This window comes from Nelumbo lutea, chromosome 5 (assembly GCF_056320005.1).
Source record: "Nelumbo lutea isolate HS-2025 chromosome 5, American lotus-T2T, whole genome shotgun sequence".
Taxonomy (NCBI): domain Eukaryota; kingdom Viridiplantae; phylum Streptophyta; class Magnoliopsida; order Proteales; family Nelumbonaceae; genus Nelumbo; species Nelumbo lutea.
This window is the reverse complement of record NC_142688.1, coordinates 26,029,450-26,049,389: the sequence shown is the minus strand read 5'-3', so window position 1 is coordinate 26,049,389 and position 19,940 is coordinate 26,029,450. Positions and strand designations below refer to the sequence as shown.

The 19,940-nt window shown below is 34.4% G+C and overlaps 1 protein-coding gene and 1 long non-coding RNA gene across 2 annotated transcripts; one reads left to right on the top strand and one right to left on the bottom strand.

Annotated features, from left to right (window-relative positions):
• The first annotated feature begins 544 nt into the window (after window positions 1-544).
• LOC148851167 (uncharacterized) lies at window positions 545-4,027 on the top strand. Its single transcript, XR_016099795.1, has 2 exons — window positions 545-1,175; window positions 3,760-4,027. It is a non-coding gene; the product is annotated as an uncharacterized LOC148851167 (long non-coding RNA).
• Window positions 4,028-6,956: 2,929 nt separating this feature from the next.
• On the bottom strand, window positions 6,957-12,121 carry LOC148851166 (peptidyl-prolyl cis-trans isomerase Pin1). Its single transcript, XM_088947161.1, has 2 exons — window positions 11,664-12,121; window positions 6,957-7,346 (listed from the first exon to the last, which is right to left on the bottom strand). Exons 1-2 carry the CDS (start codon window positions 11,893-11,895, stop codon window positions 7,222-7,224), a joined length of 357 nt encoding a protein of 118 aa, XP_088803287.1. The 5' UTR covers window positions 11,896-12,121; the 3' UTR covers window positions 6,957-7,221.
• Window positions 12,122-19,940: the final 7,819 nt, after the last annotated feature.

Genomic DNA, 19,940 nt, shown 5'->3' with positions numbered 1-19,940 from the left:
ACAGGGCATTGCCGATGGCGATTGGCCATACAGTTGGACAAGGTGCTCATCTGTATTTGAACATTTGGATGTTTGATAAAAAAAATTAGATGACATAAGTTATTTTCATAAAACATTTTGAATTAAACTGAAACATTTTGAAAATTTAAATACTAAATTAATTGACATGTTTTAAAATTAAAGGACCAATGAGACTAGGCACAAATTGCAAACTACTAATATGCAATTTACCCCTTTTTTTTAACAGAGTGGTCAAATGTGATTGTGTGAATACCCTTTGGCCCGTATGAAGCATCTTTTCACGCAGGCTGTTCATCTTTTTCCGTATGATTGGAAAACATCTAACTGCCAAAAGACATCACTCCAGAAAAATACATGAAACCCAGCTATTTTCGCAAAACTCCAAATAAAAATTTTCGACTTTTTTCATGCATCTTCACACAGAAAAGATGCACATGCACTAAATCTCACTTCGTATTTTGACTGTCACGTCATTTGCCAAACGGCACCTTCTAAGAAAACTGATGATCTTCCTGATTATTGCATCCATTTCAGGATTCAAAAGAGCTTGTAATCCCTGAAATTGGATAGAGGAGAAAATTGATGGAGACATAAAAGAGCTTTTGTTTTTGCCTAACTTTTGATTTCGATATAAGAACGAACGGGGAATTTAAGAATGCCATCTTTGAAGAAACTTTTCGGCAGGGTAAAAGTTTTCTACAAGGAATTAATGAGAGAGAGAAAAAAAAAAAAAAACTGGTCGGTTTCAGGTGCATGTGATTCAATAAGTAAGCAAGAGGCAGGATGTTGAAGTTTCTATCGATTATCGAAGGTGAGGATCGAATTCAATGCGCTGGACCTACGAACTGCAGCGTGCATGGAGTTCCTGGCTCAATGCAATGCTCGGAAGGCCAAGGAGTCGAACCGGCCGGCCTGTCAGTTGGTAGTAAAGCGACGGACCGACGACCATCCACCACAGATAACTGTAAAATTCGTGAATGGTACTGGAGAGGTTTTCAATGCCACGTCCACCTCGGGCCAGAGCATAAGGACGATGCATGATACTGGAGAAGGGGCAACTCCTCGAGACCGAACAAATGTTTCGCGAGGCTGGTGCGGCCTGGCCTGTCTTCGTCCCCGAAGAGGAGCTCCACTAGCGTGTCCCTGGCACCAAGGTACTTTGCTTTCTTTCTCTGATTCTTTATTTGAATTCTAATGGTTGTTGATTGCTGCCTTGTTTGAGGCATTTTGTCGAAAGAGTCTAGCTCTGTTGATTTTGGTTCTGTTGTTCGTTGGTTTATGTATCTCATCCTATTATTTCCTTTGCTTCAATAGTCAATGACTGACTGTTGAATTTTGTATGTATACCGCCCTGTTTTGTTTATTGTTTCCTTACCTAATCCTCATAGTGTTTATGGCCTAAAACTTGGTCTTTTTGTGGCTTGATAAGGGAACATTTGTATGTTCATAGTTTATTTTCTGATCGAGGTTTTTCTTGGTTCGGTGAAGGTATTTATTTTTGCATGCTTATTGTTCAATCTGAATAACAAAGACCATATCCCAAATTCACTTTCTTTTACAAGTAGCAGCCCTTCTTTATGGCTTTGATAGTTGATACTAACTAAAATGATGGCTAATCTAGATTTTAATTTTACTGAAATTACCCAAATGATCTGGCCGGGATTCTTCATTTTCCGTATGCATCTCACTGTGCATCAAAAAGACAAAAAGGTTCTTGGAGTTGCATATAGATTGATGCCTGTTGACTATGAACTAAAGTGTACACAAGAAATTACCTTCCTACATTATAGGGATTTATTGATGTGCTAGCATGCATGTTTGAGTGTCTGGGGTCGCCATGCCTGACACTTTTACATCTACATTCAACATCAGTGCTGATTTTATATTGGCATAGCTATCTTGGAACCGAGTGTATTACTAAATACCCAAATCATAGTACTCTGTATTCTTAAAGCAGTAATTGTTTGAGAAGGTACTAATACAAGTACAAAACTACAAATTGGAAGAGAGTGTCATTGTGAGGTTGAGAAAGGGTTTCATGAGGTCCATGCAGTCTTCCTAGAAGTTGGAATGCACCAGACAGTAGACCATCTTTTTGTAGATGCAGGAAGTTATTTTTATGCAAATGGCCCTTAGACTTATCCCTTACACAATGGAGCTAGTTAATGATCCCATCTAGTAGTGGAACTATTTTTTTTTTAATATAATAATAATTTCTCATCTAAAATGAGTAAATAATAGGGTACGTTAGTTGAAACTTGTAAGAATATTCTTAAAGTTAATTCATGAGAACCAGAAATAAGAACTAAATGTATTTCTCCCCTTTTCTGTGTTAGATTCTACATGGAGGCTTGTGTGGACTTTGAGAGGGACAATTATGTCTTCTCTTTTCCTATGGGATATATTAACCATAATTGTACTTCATATTTGGCCAAATGTTCATTTTAAATTGAAATTTCAACAAAATGATCAAATAAAGAAATTAAGAAAAAAAACTTTGCATACACAATACAAAATTATAAAAAATAATAATCATACAAGAGAGTAGAAGAGGGGTTATCCATCAGTGAGAAAGGTTGAAATAAGCCCAATGCTTAAGAAACTATGTTAGAACAAGTAATCATGGTACCCAAAAAAGGATATATTTTCTAGATCTGGTAAATTTCTCCTGCAAATCATTAGGAGTATGCATTTTGACTGTACCTCATGGGATATTACTGAAACAGGCAAAACCAAAGATGATTGTACCTCATGCATTTTTATTTTTTCATTTCTTAATATCAAATTATATGCATCAACCAACAAAAAAAAAAGGTATGAACATTTTGTTTTGCCTTTCTTATTATGTTTTACAATTGTCATTAATTTTTATGATTTTTATTTATTATTAACTTAATTAATGATGTCACCAGTCACTGATTCAACCCGAGTCTGAGCCGCAACCTGGAATGTAGTGTCTTTTACAGGTTAATGAGATAGTGTGCTTCTTAACATTTGTCTGGTTTTCACTGTCAAATTGAACAGAATCTGATAATGAAGTGGCAAATTATTCAGTCAATAGGAATAAACATGGGTAATGGAATATACCTCAACTTTTGACTTGACTGAGCCTCACTCCAATCATTTAATCCCAATTGCAGCTGTATTGACCTTTTTTTCTTTCATTTTCTCATATTTTTATGTCCTCGGTTCTTTCTGCAATCTACACTTCTAAGGACACCCTTTTCGGTTTCCCAACTTTTCAGAATCCTCAACTTGCATAACTTGTTATTGATGCTGTTGGTGTTCTTCATTATATATGCATTACAGACCATCTTGGTTGACTTCCCCTCATATTGGCACATATTGGAGGATTTCCAAAATCCCAAGGCTCCCATAAATGAACTGGTTTCTCATTTTATCTTTTCTAGTCTTGCACTCTTCCATTTTAACAGTCTCGCTTTAGATACTTACTTTAGTATGTTATCTTTGTTGGCATGTAATATGGGTGTGATACTTTGATGTTCCCATCCGTCTTTTTTCTTTCAACTATTTTTATTTTGATTTAAAAAGAGACATTTTTTATGTTTTCTTTTGAACGTGACTTGGATATAATCTGATCCTCCAAAGTAGTGAATTTGCTTTGTCTGTTTTTGTATGCAATATTATGTTTGCAGCTGTCCTTTTGCATCAATATCAAACCACGAGCTTGCATGTTGAAAAACCATGTATATTGATGTTGACATTCCTCCCTTTCAGCCAAGGAAAGCAGAAGAGAAAATCCAGTGACTTTGCCTTGAAAAATAGTTATCCGTTGGTTATTCATCTTCAACACTCATTGGATCAATGCCTGGTGCTAGAGTTTTCTGTTCTGGCGAAAGAAATAACATACGGTCAATATGTTTATGAGCTTGACTTCTATGTTTTTGATATTACAAACAAATTTTCATTCACAATGAGAGAAAATTGTACCATTTAACCATCTAATTTTGGGAAAGATAAATTGAATGAGTGGCTTTTTCTTTCATATTTTGATTCTCTGCTTCAAATACTGGAACAGTTCTCCTGTCACGAAGACAAACAATGGATAACATTGGGTAAAACAGGGTGCATGCTGACATCAGACCAAAATCATTACATATGAATCTACCCATGAATAGAATGGTAGAACTCCAACAATTGACAATGCTGTTGATGCAGTACAGACTGCAGTCGCATCCCAAATGGGGATGGGGTACACAAGCATGAATCCATATTGGAAGGTGGCACCTATGAATTGCAGCCTTGCTAGCTGCTTGGCATTAGCATTCTATTAGCCTCTTAAGGGGGTCATTTAAGAGTTTTCCTGATCTTCTACTTTGCAACTTGTTTTGGAGCCCAAAAGTGTTGGATTTTAGTCTCATAAGAGATTAAATCCAATGGGTCTGATTGGTCAATGACATGAGAAATTGCACTTGCACACTTGATTGAAAAATTAGTTTTTCTCTTACAAAATCCAGTTTTGAACTTATCCCACATTGGAAAATTATAAGCTTTGTTTTCAGAATTTTAATAGGAACTGATTTATGCTCCTTAGAAATAGTAAAGGAGAGTATGGGGATTTAATACCATGCAATGCGCGCACAGGCGTATGCGCACGTGTGTGTGGTGCAATGAGGCGCACTTTGCTTGCACCCGTGTGGCTCGTGAAGGGCGGCTTTGGTTTTGGTGCGATGCTGACCGTTGAAATTGTGACTGTTTAAGGTGCCTTTTCTGAACCAGCACCTACATTTTCTTCATACATTTTCATAAACTATTTAAGGAACATGAATCAGACTTCAAAAATACACATTTTCGAAATCCATTTTCTCTCTCTCAGTCCGGTTTGTTACAGTCTCATAGAAGGTTTCTTCGGAGATTTTTCAACTTTGTTGATTGCAAATTCTCGCCCAAGGCTCTGTTGTATCCTGGGAATGGTTTTGCCTATAACCCAACAGCAAATTCAATGAAACTAAGTGGGGACAAATAACGTTCTAAAGACTGTCTTCAGACGCACCTCAGAGCTTCTCCTCCAAAGTTATAGACCCACAAGTTCATGCAATCATCCCTCAATAATCATGGGCGAGTAGGCAAAAGATAGTCGGTTGTCTTTTTTATCAATTTTATCAGGTTAGAAGTTCAGCATCGAAGAAATGCCAGCTTTTACACTTGTTACAACTCACAAGTCACAACATTGTGCAAAATAGCTCAATGGAACGTTGATTCAGATATCCAAATTAATACAGCACCCAATAATCTATCAGAAAAAAAAAAAAAGCACCTAGTATGTAAATAACTCAAATCGAAAATTCAGGCATTGAAGAATGCAGATGCCTCGTGTATTGGATTTATTGATAACAATGGTGATTCAGTGAAGCAACCTTGAAATAAGAGAAAATATATAAGATTTTATTTTTCATTGGTTGTGGCTTCATTTGGTTGTTATCAAATAAAGGAATGTCTTCCAAGAAAGTACTATTTTATGGTGTTTGGTTGCATGTCAAACGGCTATGGAGAATAAGCATGTTCTAAATTTGAGCATTAATTGTGAGAAAATAATTTTCCTAATTTTTCATAATTCATTCTCTGAATAGTGTTGGTCCTCTTGATTAATATCTTGCAACCCTAATTTATACTTTACCTATTGAGGATTTTTTTTTGGCAAATTTATTGAGGATTGTTTTTCTAGTCAAACATTGGGAAAATTAGGAATATAGTTTCTTTTCAAAAGACCATTTGTTTTAGGTGCAACCAAATGCAACCTAACAAAGAGGTCAATTCAAATGTTACCAGGAAAACTAAGTAAACGCTAGACAAAGTTTATAAAGTATTCGCCGGATCAAATTTACTACGAGAACACGGTAAGCGAAGTCAATGTCTCAAATGAATTTGCTGTTTGCTCAAGAAAATGTCGTGATCAGTTAAGACTGAGAGAATGAACCAAGAAGGTATAAGGATTATCATCAGAAAGAGATCGTAAGGACTGACTAAAACATTTGAATTGACGTAGAAAGCTTGTTGATGCACTCATTGTTATTATATTTTCAAAACCGGGCCGGCTGCCGGCTGGTAACAAAAGCTGGTTGATACATTCATTGTCAGCTGAACGGTTACATTTTGCTTTAAAACCATTTTTTTTTTTTGTCAAAAACCATTGATTTGATTGGTAAACCGTTGACTCAGACAGCCAAATCATCAAACCGTTGATCCAAAGGTCCCGAACAATGATTTTTTGTATCAAAACGGACCATCATTCCAAACAGTCAGACCATTCAAGGCCTCACCAGACAATCAGACCATTCAACCCCCGAGGCCGGAAACAATCCCCCTTGTCCGCTCCAGTTTTAAAAGCCTTCGCCCTGTATTAAAAGCTTAAAAGCAGTCAGAAGGGTGCACTATAACCGAATATTCCTTTCTTCATTCACTTCTACATGCTTGTGCATATCTACAGAAAAGCAATATCGTGTTTTTTCTTGTACAAAGAAAAGCTATATCCATTGGCATCAAAGGAATCAGAAAGAGCTGGGCACCTGGGAAGCTATGGATTCATATCTTGAGGTTTCGGGGGCAGGAGTCGTCTTAGCTTAAAGCCGTTGACTGTAGGAGGCGTGGAAAGAAATGCAACATTGACAATAACATAAACCCAAATGAGGTGTCAGTGACTTGACACCGTTTCGGGTTGTCAACTCAGTCTGAAGACCCTATTGAGGATTTTTGGTAACCTGTCATCTGTATCAGTCGCAACTTGACTGTATCTGCCTAGAGACTTGTCACAACCACCCCATACCTGTAGAAATTTTGTTTGGTGATTTATATGATAACAACAGAATAATGGGATGAGTCTGATGGGCATGGTCCAATCTTGTCCGGTTCGTAACCAACATATATTTTATCGTCATGGATGAATGCTTTCTCCATGCGAATTCAACAATATCATATACTGAAAGAAATCCACTCCATGCGAATCCAACAATATCACAGCTACTGCTGTTTCGAATTTGTCTTGTTCAAGAATACAGTTCTGACATTTTATGAGTGAATCCAATTTGACAAAATTAAAATGGTTACAAACGTGACAATGGAATGGATCAATGTCTCAATTCAGTTGTTCCCGATGATGAGAATGAGCCAACAGTAATTGAAGATGTCTGTGTTTGCGGAATGCACACTGAACCATGTAGCCATCCAGTACATATTGATAAATCAACCAGTTCTCATGATGATATGGACGCCGCTGTCAGTATCAACAATGTCACTAATCTCGCTTACTTTAAGAGCATATGTTGCTTCTTCAAAAGCCTTCTGCATCTGGCCCTTGGAAAAAGGACCTGCAAGAATCATTGCGACAGATTTTGGATGAGGGCCAATTCACGCTAGTGCAATAGCATATACCTACGGTCCAGGCAGATAAAAACCAAGAATGGCACAACTACACTGAGTGGATTATTGATTTTAGCACCACCCGAGACAGTAATCTCCAAAGATTCGGCAAGGCATCAAGCATTTGTCCCATTAAAGAGGTCAAGATTGGGTCTGTGTACCGTGTATATAGCTCCAAGTGCGACTTTGCATTTCAAGCATTTCAAACAAAGACAAATATATGATCCCAATGAAGGAGGAATACTAACAAACTAAAAAGTTGAGATATGTATGCGCAATTCATAAAAAAGTAAAGGGATATTATCCCCTGGTGAATTAGTGACCATTTCTACATTTTTTGACACAACTCAACAAAGCCTTGTCCCAGCCACATTGGGTTGGCCTAAGCATTTCTACTTTCTAAAGTCTAAACTCAAATAAGTAAATGGACAATTCCATACAACCAAGCATGTCAATATCGCTGTTTTTTAATGAAAATTAACATAACTTTATTAATAATGAGAAACAAGACCTGAACTGCTAAAATAGGCATCAGGGACAAACAGAAAAAAGCTGATCATACAGAAACACAGCCTAGCAAAAGCAACCCTGTTCCAATAAGGCCCCTGGACCTAGAATCCCCCAATCATACCTTTGTCTGAAACACCTGCTCTGGCCAAGCTGTCAGAGTGTCAGCTAGGGAATTGGCACATTTGGGAATCCACCCGAACGAGCAGTTCCCAGAAAGAAGGCATCCCAAACCAAATATCTGTTAGCACATCCCTCCAATTCTGTGTAGTTTAACAGTTTATGGCCTTGAACTAGAGCCTTCAGTTCTGCTGTTAGGGCGTTGCAAAAACAAATCCCACCTGAAAAGTTTAGGGCTATGTTCCCACCTTGGTCTCTTACCACTCCTCCCACACCTGATTCACCTGGGTTACCCAGAGAACATCCATCAAAATTTAATTCAAGACTACCAGCTTCAGGAGGGTGCCAAGTGATTACTCTCCGTGGCCTATCAGCAACAAAATTAGCTATTACATGCCATCATCCTCTAAGAATGTTGTCCATGCATATGCCGTGAAATTCATCAGATATCATTACCAAATGAGCAACCTTAACCTCAATTAACTCAATGAGGATTTCTGCTTTTAGTTCTTTGTTGTTAAATAGTCTAGCATTTCTCTCCTCCAAAAGCCCATCAAAAATCTGTTTGGTGAAAAAGCACAAAAAGGGCTCTTGCATTAAAAAAGCATGTTTCAAAAAGTGACTTTTTCAAAAGCCCGTTCGGGCCAACAAACACTCCCAAACGGAGCCTAGATCAGTAAGACTCTATTCTATATATCACAACAATACCCAAAAAATTAAGCTTTTTTCCTTTAATATCACTGTGTCAACTTGGGTTCAGATGAAATTCTAGAAAACAAGACATCCTCATCATATGGAGTCCATGCAATTCAAATAAATGGAAATAAAGAGGAAAAGGTGCCAACAAAAAAGGCACAAGGCAGTAAACTGGGGTTGCCAATGGCTCAACAGAGTAACTCTGCATCTCAATCTATAGGTCAAGTCAATCCACCTTTCAGAACTTGGATTCAATGAAAATTTATTTTGTTCTTTTCTTTGGTAGAAAATATATTTCTGAATGGCACAGATAGCCAATTCAGAGAGTTCTTTACAATTAACTTCTTACCAAGGAATGACTACAAAAATTTCCAACTTAATTGACCTAAAACAAGGTATAGCCTTAACATACTTTTTTACCAAAACAGATGCACCTGATTAGACATAAAAATAATAAATCCCAAACTAGTGATGTTCATGATTGTATTCTGTAACACAGATCCCCAATACCAATGAACCAGAGGGAATTTTAAGTATGAACCAAGGTTTTAAAAATCAATCCAGAAACGGAACCGCTTTGACCACTGGTTTCCGGGTCAGCGAGGGTCGAACGGTTCGGGCAGTTTAATCTATTTGACCTATTAGGGTATAAAAAAGATGATATGTATGTATGGGACAGGAAAGAAGTGGGAGTTGCTGTCAGCTGGGACAGGAAAGAAAAGAAAGAAGAAAGGAAGGAAGAAAAAGGAGGAGGAGGAGGAGGAGGAGGAGGAGGAGGAGGAAGAGATACTCACCGATGATGTTCACCGGCGGTGGCGGCAGCAGAAGTGGTGGGCTGGTGGCAACAGAAAGCAGCGGCAAATTTTTCCCGACCATTTCTGCTCTCCCTCTCTCTCTCATCTTAGTGATATCATCTTAGTCCCTCCCCCATCTTTACATCATTTTTTTTCTCTGCTAATGATCTTTGAAATAAAAAAATAAATATTTTAGTACGCCATGAACTGCTGACCAGGTCAAACGGTTTAGCGGTTCAACCACCCGGATCAGGGGTTCTCTGACCATTTCAATGGTTTTTAGCAAAATAATGGTTCAAGGCCAAACGGAACTGGTGACCTGACCTATTCCCAGCCAAACAGTTCGATTATCCAGTCCGGTCCGGTTTTCAAAACTATGGTATGAACTCTCACCCTTTACTTACTAAAACAAGGTTTGTTCAAAGTAGCCACAGTTCACAAGAAATAGTCATATAAGCATTTTGTCAAAGCAACAGCAGAAGTAGCACTCAGAACATTACTAATTACCAAAATGTACACCCAAATGACAGAAAATATATCTAAGTCTGTAGCACCATATCCTCACATGCCTGGTTCAAATGAAGGAAAACTACATAAAATGCAGTCAACAAAAGGCTTAATTGAACCTAATTTTATGATACATTAGGAGGAGAGATGTACTCAACACATGAGGGCACTGACTGCAGTTCAACACAATCAGATGGAAAGGAGACTGACAAGAAATATTTTTATCAGAATGTATTAGGAATGTCATATGTTGGAGGGAAAACAAATATGAACAATGATCACTTCAGAAAATATTGCCAGCAAAATCTGAGCCACCATTATCCAAAAAATACCTGATTTATGTAGTAAATAGCAGCTTTATGTGGTACAGATGGATGTCAATCATTAGATTTAAAACTCAAGTACTGAACGTGGCATGACATCTTGAGAAAGAGCACAACTAAATAACTAATTCCAACTGAAATGAAATAATAAAATTCCATGGGAAAGAAGAATGATAGAGTGCAAGCTCAACCACTGGTAGACAAATCCATTTCTATGAAAGATATCATCATCATCCATGCATCATCCCAACTATATGGGGTCAGCTACATAGATCCTGTTTCGCCAATCCATTCTATTTAAGGTCATATCCACTTTTAAATTATTAGTACTTAAATCCTTTGTTACTGCTTCTACCCATGTCCGTTTTGGTATACCCCTAGCTCTTCTTGCCCCTTCCACTTGTAACAAATCGCTTCTTCTAACCGGAGTTGTTGGTGGCCTTCTATGCGCATGACCAAACCATCTTAACCTATTCTCTCTCATCTTATTTGATCACTATCGGAGCTACTTCTAGGTTTCTATGGATGGCCTTCATTCCTAATCCTATCCTACCCTTCTAGTTTTCCACTCATCCATCTTATCATTCGCATTTCTGCACACTCATTTCTGAACATGTTGTTTCTTGACCCCCTAACACTCCTCCATACAATATTACTGGCCTTACAACTGTTCTATAGAATTTTCCCTTTAATCCAAGTGGTATTCTCCTATGACACAGAAGTCAAGATGCACCCCTCCATTTTTCCCAACCTGCTCTAATTCCATGAAAGATATGAAAATTAAAACCATACAATTAAAACCATCCTTTAGATGCATAAGCAATAAATTAGAAACATTTTGTCACTAGAGAAGAACCTAAATGAATTTCTCCATACAATTAAAACCCTCCTTCATACATTTCACATTTAAGAAAACCGACCTCCTACGACTACACTCCGAGCAAAACAACCACTTAAATCGCCTTCAATGAACAACACGGAGAAAAGAATACATTCCAATCAACAATTACCAAACCCTCGATTTCCATTTCAAAGTATAAACAGATTAATCTTCAACAAGCATGAGTCAGTCAGAAGATAAGAAAAGGAAACATCTGACCATCAAAGCATCAATCAAAAACTCCACCTCTCTAATCAAACAGTTAAATTCAGCTACGGTGATCATTCCAGAAGCAAGAATAAAAACAGAAAATAAATATGCGAGCTTCACCACTCCAGAGGGAAGAAAAAGTAATCAAGCAAAGTCCAAGCCACTTAGAAGAAACCCTAACTCATGATCCAAAAATCAGAGTAAGAATGAAAAGGAAAAGAAAAAGACCTAGATCGCCGCCGCGTTTGGCAGAGCTGCAATCCGAATAACGAGAAGCGACGTCCTCGAACTTGGCTTTGCCGGTGATGATGTCCTCCCTGAGGGATTTAAGCTGAGAGACAGCACTATCTCTTGTGGTTTTCCTGATAACGTCGCCTTCTGGATCCTTCCATGAAGCCTTCCTTCTGGAGCCTTGGTGCTTAATGAGGATGTGTGAGGCCCTCACCTGATTTGAAGCCATTCTGATTTTCTTCCTGTTTTTCTGGCTTGGATCCGACGATAAGACCGGAGTTCTCTTCCTCTTACGGTGAGGATCGATCTCCTCCTCTTCCTATATTTGTTTTCTTCCCCTTTCCTCAAATCAAATGGCACCGACGGGACAGGAAGCTCTACTTTGAATTGAAGCGATGCGGGCGGCGCAAGAGAAGACGTCTGGTTCGCGCTTATCTTCACATCAGTTGAGCTGTGCAGCACCAATCCATATGTCAACAGGTGTCATTAAGGGCTGGAAACGGATCGGATCGATCCGATCCGATAAAATAAAATCATAAACCCCCCATCTAAAAATCCCATTGAATCTCACAAACATTTTTCGAATCCGAATCCGTTAAGATGTCGGATATCTGAATCTGATTTATTTTCATTTAATTTTCAATTTTTAATAAATTATAAAAAATATAAGAGAAAACTCCCTTTGGTACCCAAATTTGGTATAGTATCACTTTCGTCTTCAACTTTAAAACGTGATAATCAGCTGTTAATCTGACAATTTAAAAAGATACAAATATTCTTAAGGGTCATCTAATTTTTTTTTGTCAATTATCTAAACATTGACAAAAATAAATTAATAGTCTTAAATCCTTATCTTTTCTATTTAAGAAAGTTGGAGTCAAACAGAATGCCCATTCCAACATAACTGGAACTTTCTTGAATGGAAGAAACAAGGATTTAGGATTGTTAATTTTTTTTATCAATGTTTAAATGGTTGATAAAGAAAATTAAATAACATTCAAAGAGTATTTGTGTCGGACTAAAGTGGCACTATACACAAAATACAAGGTACTAATCGGGAATTTCCCATTTTATATAAATAAAAATAAAAAAATAATATGTATTTATGTGTGTATGTGTGTGATAAAATCGAATAAAGGGTGATCCAAATTCAATCCAATCTAATTTGAAATTTTGGATGATATTTCAATCCAACAAAATAAGACAAGATTTCAGATCAAACTAAATCATGATTTAATCCAATTGTACCCTTATTTACAATACAAGCAACACTCATGATGTTTTCATGGAGTTGGGATCTCCTCTCCCTGTCCAATTATGTTGGTAGGGTGTTGGAGTGTATTTGTTGGCAGGCAAGAGATCCCAACTAATTTTCATGATGATACCATCTATTGGACTAGGATCATTGATGGGCTTTTGTGGCGAATGCTGTTTTGTAAATTTATATGAGCTGATCATGGGTCAAGTGGGCTGATTTAAATACATTATGTTTAATATAAATAAAATCAAGCTTGATTATGCTATCGAAAAGACATGATATTTGAAAAAACTTGTGACCAACCAGGTGGTATTTATCAAAATTCAGAGGTGGGCTTTGATTGGTCAAAGTTCTTTCATTATTATATCTTTTTGGCAGATTTTTCTTATAAAATATATTATAATATATGATAAAAAAAGTATATGTATAAAATATATATTTTAATTTATATTTATATTATAAATATAATTATGTGTGATGCCATTTTAATATACTACTATAAAAAGTACCAGTAGAGTGTTAAGTTTTTAGAAATTTTCTTAACTAAATACCCTTATTTTTGAAATGTAACCCTTACATAAAATGTAATTTTAGTACTATTGTTAAATTTATTCAATTCCCTTTCATTAAGTCCCACATTCAAGATATTAACTCTCATTCCCCCTTAATGAATCCTTTATTTAAGGCACTTATGTCTCTTACCACTAAATCTCGTTAATTAAATCTATACATAATAATTTTAATGGTATGAAAATTTATATTTTTAAAATGAATCCATAAACAAAATAGGTGGTGGTAAGAAGTTCAACAATTTTGGGTCAAATGGACCAACCCATGACACCAAAATTAAACAATAAAAACTTAAAAAATAGATAAAATACAAAACATAGAAAATAAGGAAACTTTGTTAAAAAATAGTACATCTTTAATGTTATATATTGGTCATATCAAAACAAAAATAAGTATGCGAAAAATATAGATGAGTTAGATCACACATGGTGATAAGTCAATCCATGATGTCATAATTAAATAAAAATACAAAAATATATAGAATATAAAAAATTAAAATATATATTATAAAAATTAGAAAACACTAATATTATATATTCATTATATTGAAGAAAAAGTAAGCATAATGAGCAAGAATTATATTTATTAATGATGGAAATCACAAAATTTAAAATTAACAAGGAAACAAACTTGTTTCCTCATTCAAGAGGTGGGTCATTGGTTCAACTATCTCAATAAAATAGGTCAACCAATCCATGATGTCATTATGAAATATCAATATTTCTAAAATAAATGTAAACACAAGAAATTATACAATTTTGGGTGTGTCTCTAATATCATATATCCTTTGTAATAAGCATATTAATTATCAAAGCATAATATAAAAATTGAAATTGAATAGCAAATAAACCACCCTTCTATTGGGGGGGTAAGGGATTATTGAACATCCAAGCCACATGGGCCAACCCGTGATGTTACAATTAAAAAATGTATATAAAGTACAAAAAATATTAAAAAACTGTCTAAAAAAGTTTGGGCATGATGTTATTGTTATTATTATTATTATTAAATTGACATGTGCAACACATGTGCACATTTACTAGTTCATGATAAAAAAGAGATTGTGGAGAATCTAAACCAAAGAATTAAAATAGAATGGGCAAAATGTAGGGGTGCATCTGAAATTTTATGTGATAGATGAATACAATTTTGCTAAAAAGAAAAATTCTATAAAACATTTGTAAGACCATCTATGTTGCATGGATTTTTTTTTTCATTTTTGTATAAAAAAGATTTCATTCCAAAAGGTTGTGTTTAAATGATGTAAATATTTATCGATGTAAAAGTACATTGATAGAGTTCAACACCGATTGGTTTAAAATTGTTAATCGTTGTATAGGGAAAAGTGTGATTATCAATGTAAGCATAGATTTTCATATAAAACTACACTCTATCAAAACGTGAGCAAATACGGACTGGAGTGTTTATTTACCTTAGTCTATAGTTACATTGCAAACAAACACACCCTAAGGAGGATACATTGACGGATAATTTTGGATAACAAGGGAAAAATAATCCGGATCAATGAGTGAAGGCATGCTGAACAACTCTCATAACGTTTGGACCCACCTTAAAAGCTTTGATAAAAGAGGGATAGGTTGTTGGCGTGACGTGTTAATGGGAGTGAGCACTATTCGGCTAAAACTGAAAAACCGAATCAAAATTTTCGGTTTTGATTTTTTTGGTTCATTTTTTTTTGGTTTTTTGTTAAATTAGTTTTCGGTTTCGATTTTTAGAATTAGAATTTCGGTTAACTAAATTAATCAAACTTATTATTATTATATATGATATATAATATATTATATATTTATATATTAATATATAATATACTGAAAATTGATTTCATAATATATATTTTATAACATACAATATATATACTATATGTTATAATATATATAATAGAGTATATATTATTCAAATTTGGTTTTAACCGAAAATTGAACCGAAAAGTTCAGTTTTTTAAATTTTGGTTTATTCAATTCGGTTTTTAACAGAATGCTCACCCCTACATATTAACATGATCCCAAGTTCTTGAATTGCTTGCTAAAGAAGTAAATACCTCTATAATGTAAAGAGTGACTTCTCAATCAATCTCTTCTTCAGTGTGGACCCAAGAATCATCCTCCCTTTGAAGGAGAGAGAGATTCTATTGAAGTGTTATGGTTTAGCTAATTGACTAAATGTACCCCTAGTCCCCTATTATTTGAAAATTGATTGACGCTTCTAACAATTGATTAATCCTTCTTTGTCATTAACGTGTGTCAATGGAGATGTGAAAGAGGCTATTTTACCCTCTACTATAGGTTACTCGGATCTCTCCTTCTCCTCATTTTCTTCGCCAGAACTACCAGAACCACAGGAACTACCAGAACGGCGGATGATGACCAGATCTCAGATCTGAGTATCTCTCATATCTCAGATATGGGTTCCTTGAGAGATAGTCAGATATGGGTTCCTTACTGGAATATCTCCCTATCATTATCCTCTTTCTTCTAATTTTTCAAAATGGAATCGGGTAAAATTGTCACATCTATGATCCGCAGTGACCATGGAATTGGGGTATGACAATAGTTGATGCCACAACAACCCTTCTCGTCGATGTCTCTGCTTGAACAAGTCGAGATGCAACCTAATATTTTGTTGTCTTGATGGTTATGGACGAGAGCACGGTTGTTGCACCCGATTGCCACGAAGAAATTGCCACTTTGTGAGAATAAAAATGGGCTTCCTTCTAAATTGATGCGTCCATGGACTTAAGCTTAGGAAGGGTTTGGGGTGGGTAGAAGATCGATTGCAAGTTATCGAAAACTGATTTCTTTTGGAGCATGGGTTTCCAATGCCGAAGGGGAAGGGAATACTGACATCCCCACATCTGTCTTGGCACCTAGGCTTCGCCAAGTATGTTGCTTCTACAGCCGGTGCTTCTTTAAGCCATAATAGTATCACTAATGAAGATAAGAAGAACCAAAGCATGAGGCGCAGAGCCATTTTCATCTTCTATGAAGTCTGAGAAATCCTAAGAAAATTGGGCTCGATGAGGGTTGGTCAATCCTAAGTGAGAACCGTGCCTTAAGGACCGAACCAGCTCGGTTTACTGTTGAAAGGAAGAAGACAGTAAAGGTAAACTATATATATATATATCTGTATATATGCGCGTGTGTGTGTGTGTGTCACGTGTATACAAATTTAACGAATGCAAACTGTAAGGGTAGAGCTAGTCAATTATCAAAAATAGTAGTGATAGCATCAGTCAAATTTCAAACACCAGGATACACTTAGTCAATTAACTAAACCATAATGGTATTTTAAAAAATGTACCCTTTTTAAAATTAATTGTGGCATCTAATTTAATGGGCGGATTTGTGAGAAAAATCCAAAACAACTCAGCGCTCTTTTGAGTTCTGCCAAACCCAACCAATTAGCCTTCCCTCCCCTTTCAACCCCCTTCTCTCTCAGCAACCCTACCCCATTGAAATAACTCCGGAACACACTGGTGATCAACATTAGCGTGTCTCATTCTAGACCAGTCTCTCTTCTCCTTCTGTTCTGTACACATGAAGCTTGAGCTTCTTTTCTGTTATATTACCAACATTTGTACATGTCTGCCTCATCAACAACCCATTTGTAAGCTACTATAAGATAGTTATCATTTGTTTCATTTCTTTTCAATGTTTTTCGTTTTCATGCTGTTTTTAGCTTTTAACATCCTTGCGTATTCTGAACTAAGATTAAGAATCTTTCTACATATATATATATATGTATCTATGTATATATGCGTGCGTGTGTGTGTGTCACGTGTATACAAATTTAACGAATGCAAATTGTAAGGGTGGAGCTAGTCAATTATCAAAAATAGTAGTGATAGCATCAGTCAAATTTCAAACACCAGGATACACTTAGTCAATTAACTAAACCATAATGGTAGTTTAAAAAATGTACCCTTTTTAAAATTAATTGTGGCATCTAATTTAATGGGTGAATTTGTGAGAAAAATCCAAAACAACTCAGCGCTCTTTTGAGTTCTGCCAAACCCAACCAATTAGCCTTCCCTCCCCTTTCAACCCCCTTCTCTCTCAGCAACCCTACCCCATTAAAATAACTCCGGAACACACTGGTGATCAACATTAGCGTGTCTCATTCTAGACCAGTCTCTCTTCTCCTTCTGTTCTGTACACATGAAGCTTGAGCTTCTTTTCTGTTATATTACCAACATTTGTACATGTCTGCCTCATCAACAACCCATTTGTAAGCTACTATAAGATAGTTATCATTTGTTTCATTTCTTTTCAATGTTTTTCGTTTTCACGCTGTTTTTAGTTTTTAACATCCTTGCGTATTTTGAACTAAGATTAAGAATCTTTCTACCATAATCTTTCATTCATGGTTATTGTTTATTTGTTTCTAGGGTTCTAATGTTACTATATATCTTCTGTGATAAGTAAGTTCATTTGATCTATTTAGGAGTAAAAAAAAGAAAAGAAGTTCATTGTCTTTGTTTTTAGTGAGTTAATGGTTTACAGATATGTTCTCTGGTTGTGAGTGCACAAAATAGTTTATTTTCATTTTAATTTTATGTAGACTTAATGAGGAAAGAGAAAAAAATATATCTATACTACTTTAAAAAGCACGAATAGCCTTAGTAATATTTCTAAAATTTTTTTCAGGACAAAATTTACCTTTTCATATTTAAATTTATTGATAAAAATGAGGGCAAAAGGGTAATCAATTATTAATATTAAAACCATAGAAAATATACAATTATAAGATATTTAATGCATTCAATTTATTCTCATTAAATCCAACACTTAAGATATTAATTTGCATTCACCTTCATTGAATCATATATTTAAGGCATTTTTATTTCTTCTCATCATTAAATTCTATTAATTAAATCTATACATAATAAATTAATAATTCCAATAACATAAAAACATACTTTTAAAATCTACCCAAAAAATAGTGTTTTCATCTAGGCAGTGGTAAGAAATTAAACCATTTCGTGTCAAATAGGTCAATCCATGTTGTCATAATTAAATAATAAAATTAAAAATAGACAAAATGCAAAAAATATAGAAATTAAAAAATTGGGAACATTTTTAACATAATATATTTGACATATTAAACAATAGTAAGTATGATAAATAAGAAATGCTTTTATTAATGATGGAAATGAAATGTTAAATTTAAAACCAATTAGAAATAAACTATTAATGGATAAGAAATGTTTTATCCAAAAAAATTAATTTTAATTTTATAAAAATAAATATTTTGAAAAAAAAACTATTTTCTTCCCTCACAATGGTGGGTAAGCAATTCAACCATTTTGGGTCAAGTGGGTTAATAAATGATGTCATAATTAAATAATAAAAAATTAAAATATATAATATAAAAAATAAAAAGAATAAAAAGAATTGGACATATCTCTAATATTGCATATTCATTATACCAAATAAAAATATGTATGAAATGTAAAAATAAATTTTATTAATGATGAAAATGGAATGCCAAAGTTAAAATCAACGTATAAATGAAATGATGTCATCGTCAAATAATAAAATTTTTAAAATTATAAAATATAAATAATAACAAAAATAGAAAATATTTGGGCACATATGTAATGTTATATATTCATAAAAATAAATATTGGGCACATCTCTAATATTATACATTCATTATCAATGATAGAAATGTAATATAAAATTTAGTGTCAACCTAGAAATCAAATTATTTTCCTTTTTGAGTTGTGGGTTAGTGGTTTGGGTCAAATGCATTAATCGATGATATAATAGTTAAATAATAGATCTTTAAAAAATAAAAAAGTATAAGTAATCAAAAGAATATATAAAAAATTATATATTAATTATGTCAAACAAAAATTAAGTATGTTAAGTAAAAATTATTTATATAATGTAGATGATATATAATTTATAAAAAATCCAAAAGTAAAGCTATTTTCTTATCTAGATGGTGGGTCAATGATCCAACTTCTCAAAGAAACTCATGATGTCATAATTGAATAATAAATATTTAAAAAAAAATATAATACAAATAATGAAAAAGTATAAAATTCTGTCGCATTTGAGAACATTTATAATGTTATATATTCATCATAATAAATAAAAATAATTGTTAAAATAAAATTTATTTTTATTTGTGGCAAAAATGAAATAAAAAATTAATAATAATAATAGTAATAATAATTGCTATTGTAATTTAAAACTTCCACATGCAATGCACGTGCACATTTATTACAGGCATTTGAGTTAATTTTTTAATCATATTCTTACTTTTGTTAGTTTTCATTTTTTTTATCTTAATTATGATATATCTAAAATTTAAGTAATTAATATGAAAAATTTCTCACGTGTAATGCACGTGCTTAATTACTAGTATATTTGAAATTTAAGTATTTTCACTTTAATGAAGTAGCAATTCATGCTGGAATG

Coding starts and splice junctions, on each gene's coding strand:
- LOC148851166 (XM_088947161.1), bottom strand. CDS start 11,895: ATGGCTTCAAATCAGGTGAGGGCCTCACACATCCTCATTAAGCACCAA. Junction 7,347..11,663: donor CAAACGCGGCGGCGATCTAG/GTCTTTTTCTTT, acceptor TGATTCTTGCAG/GTCCTTTTTCCAAGGGCCAG.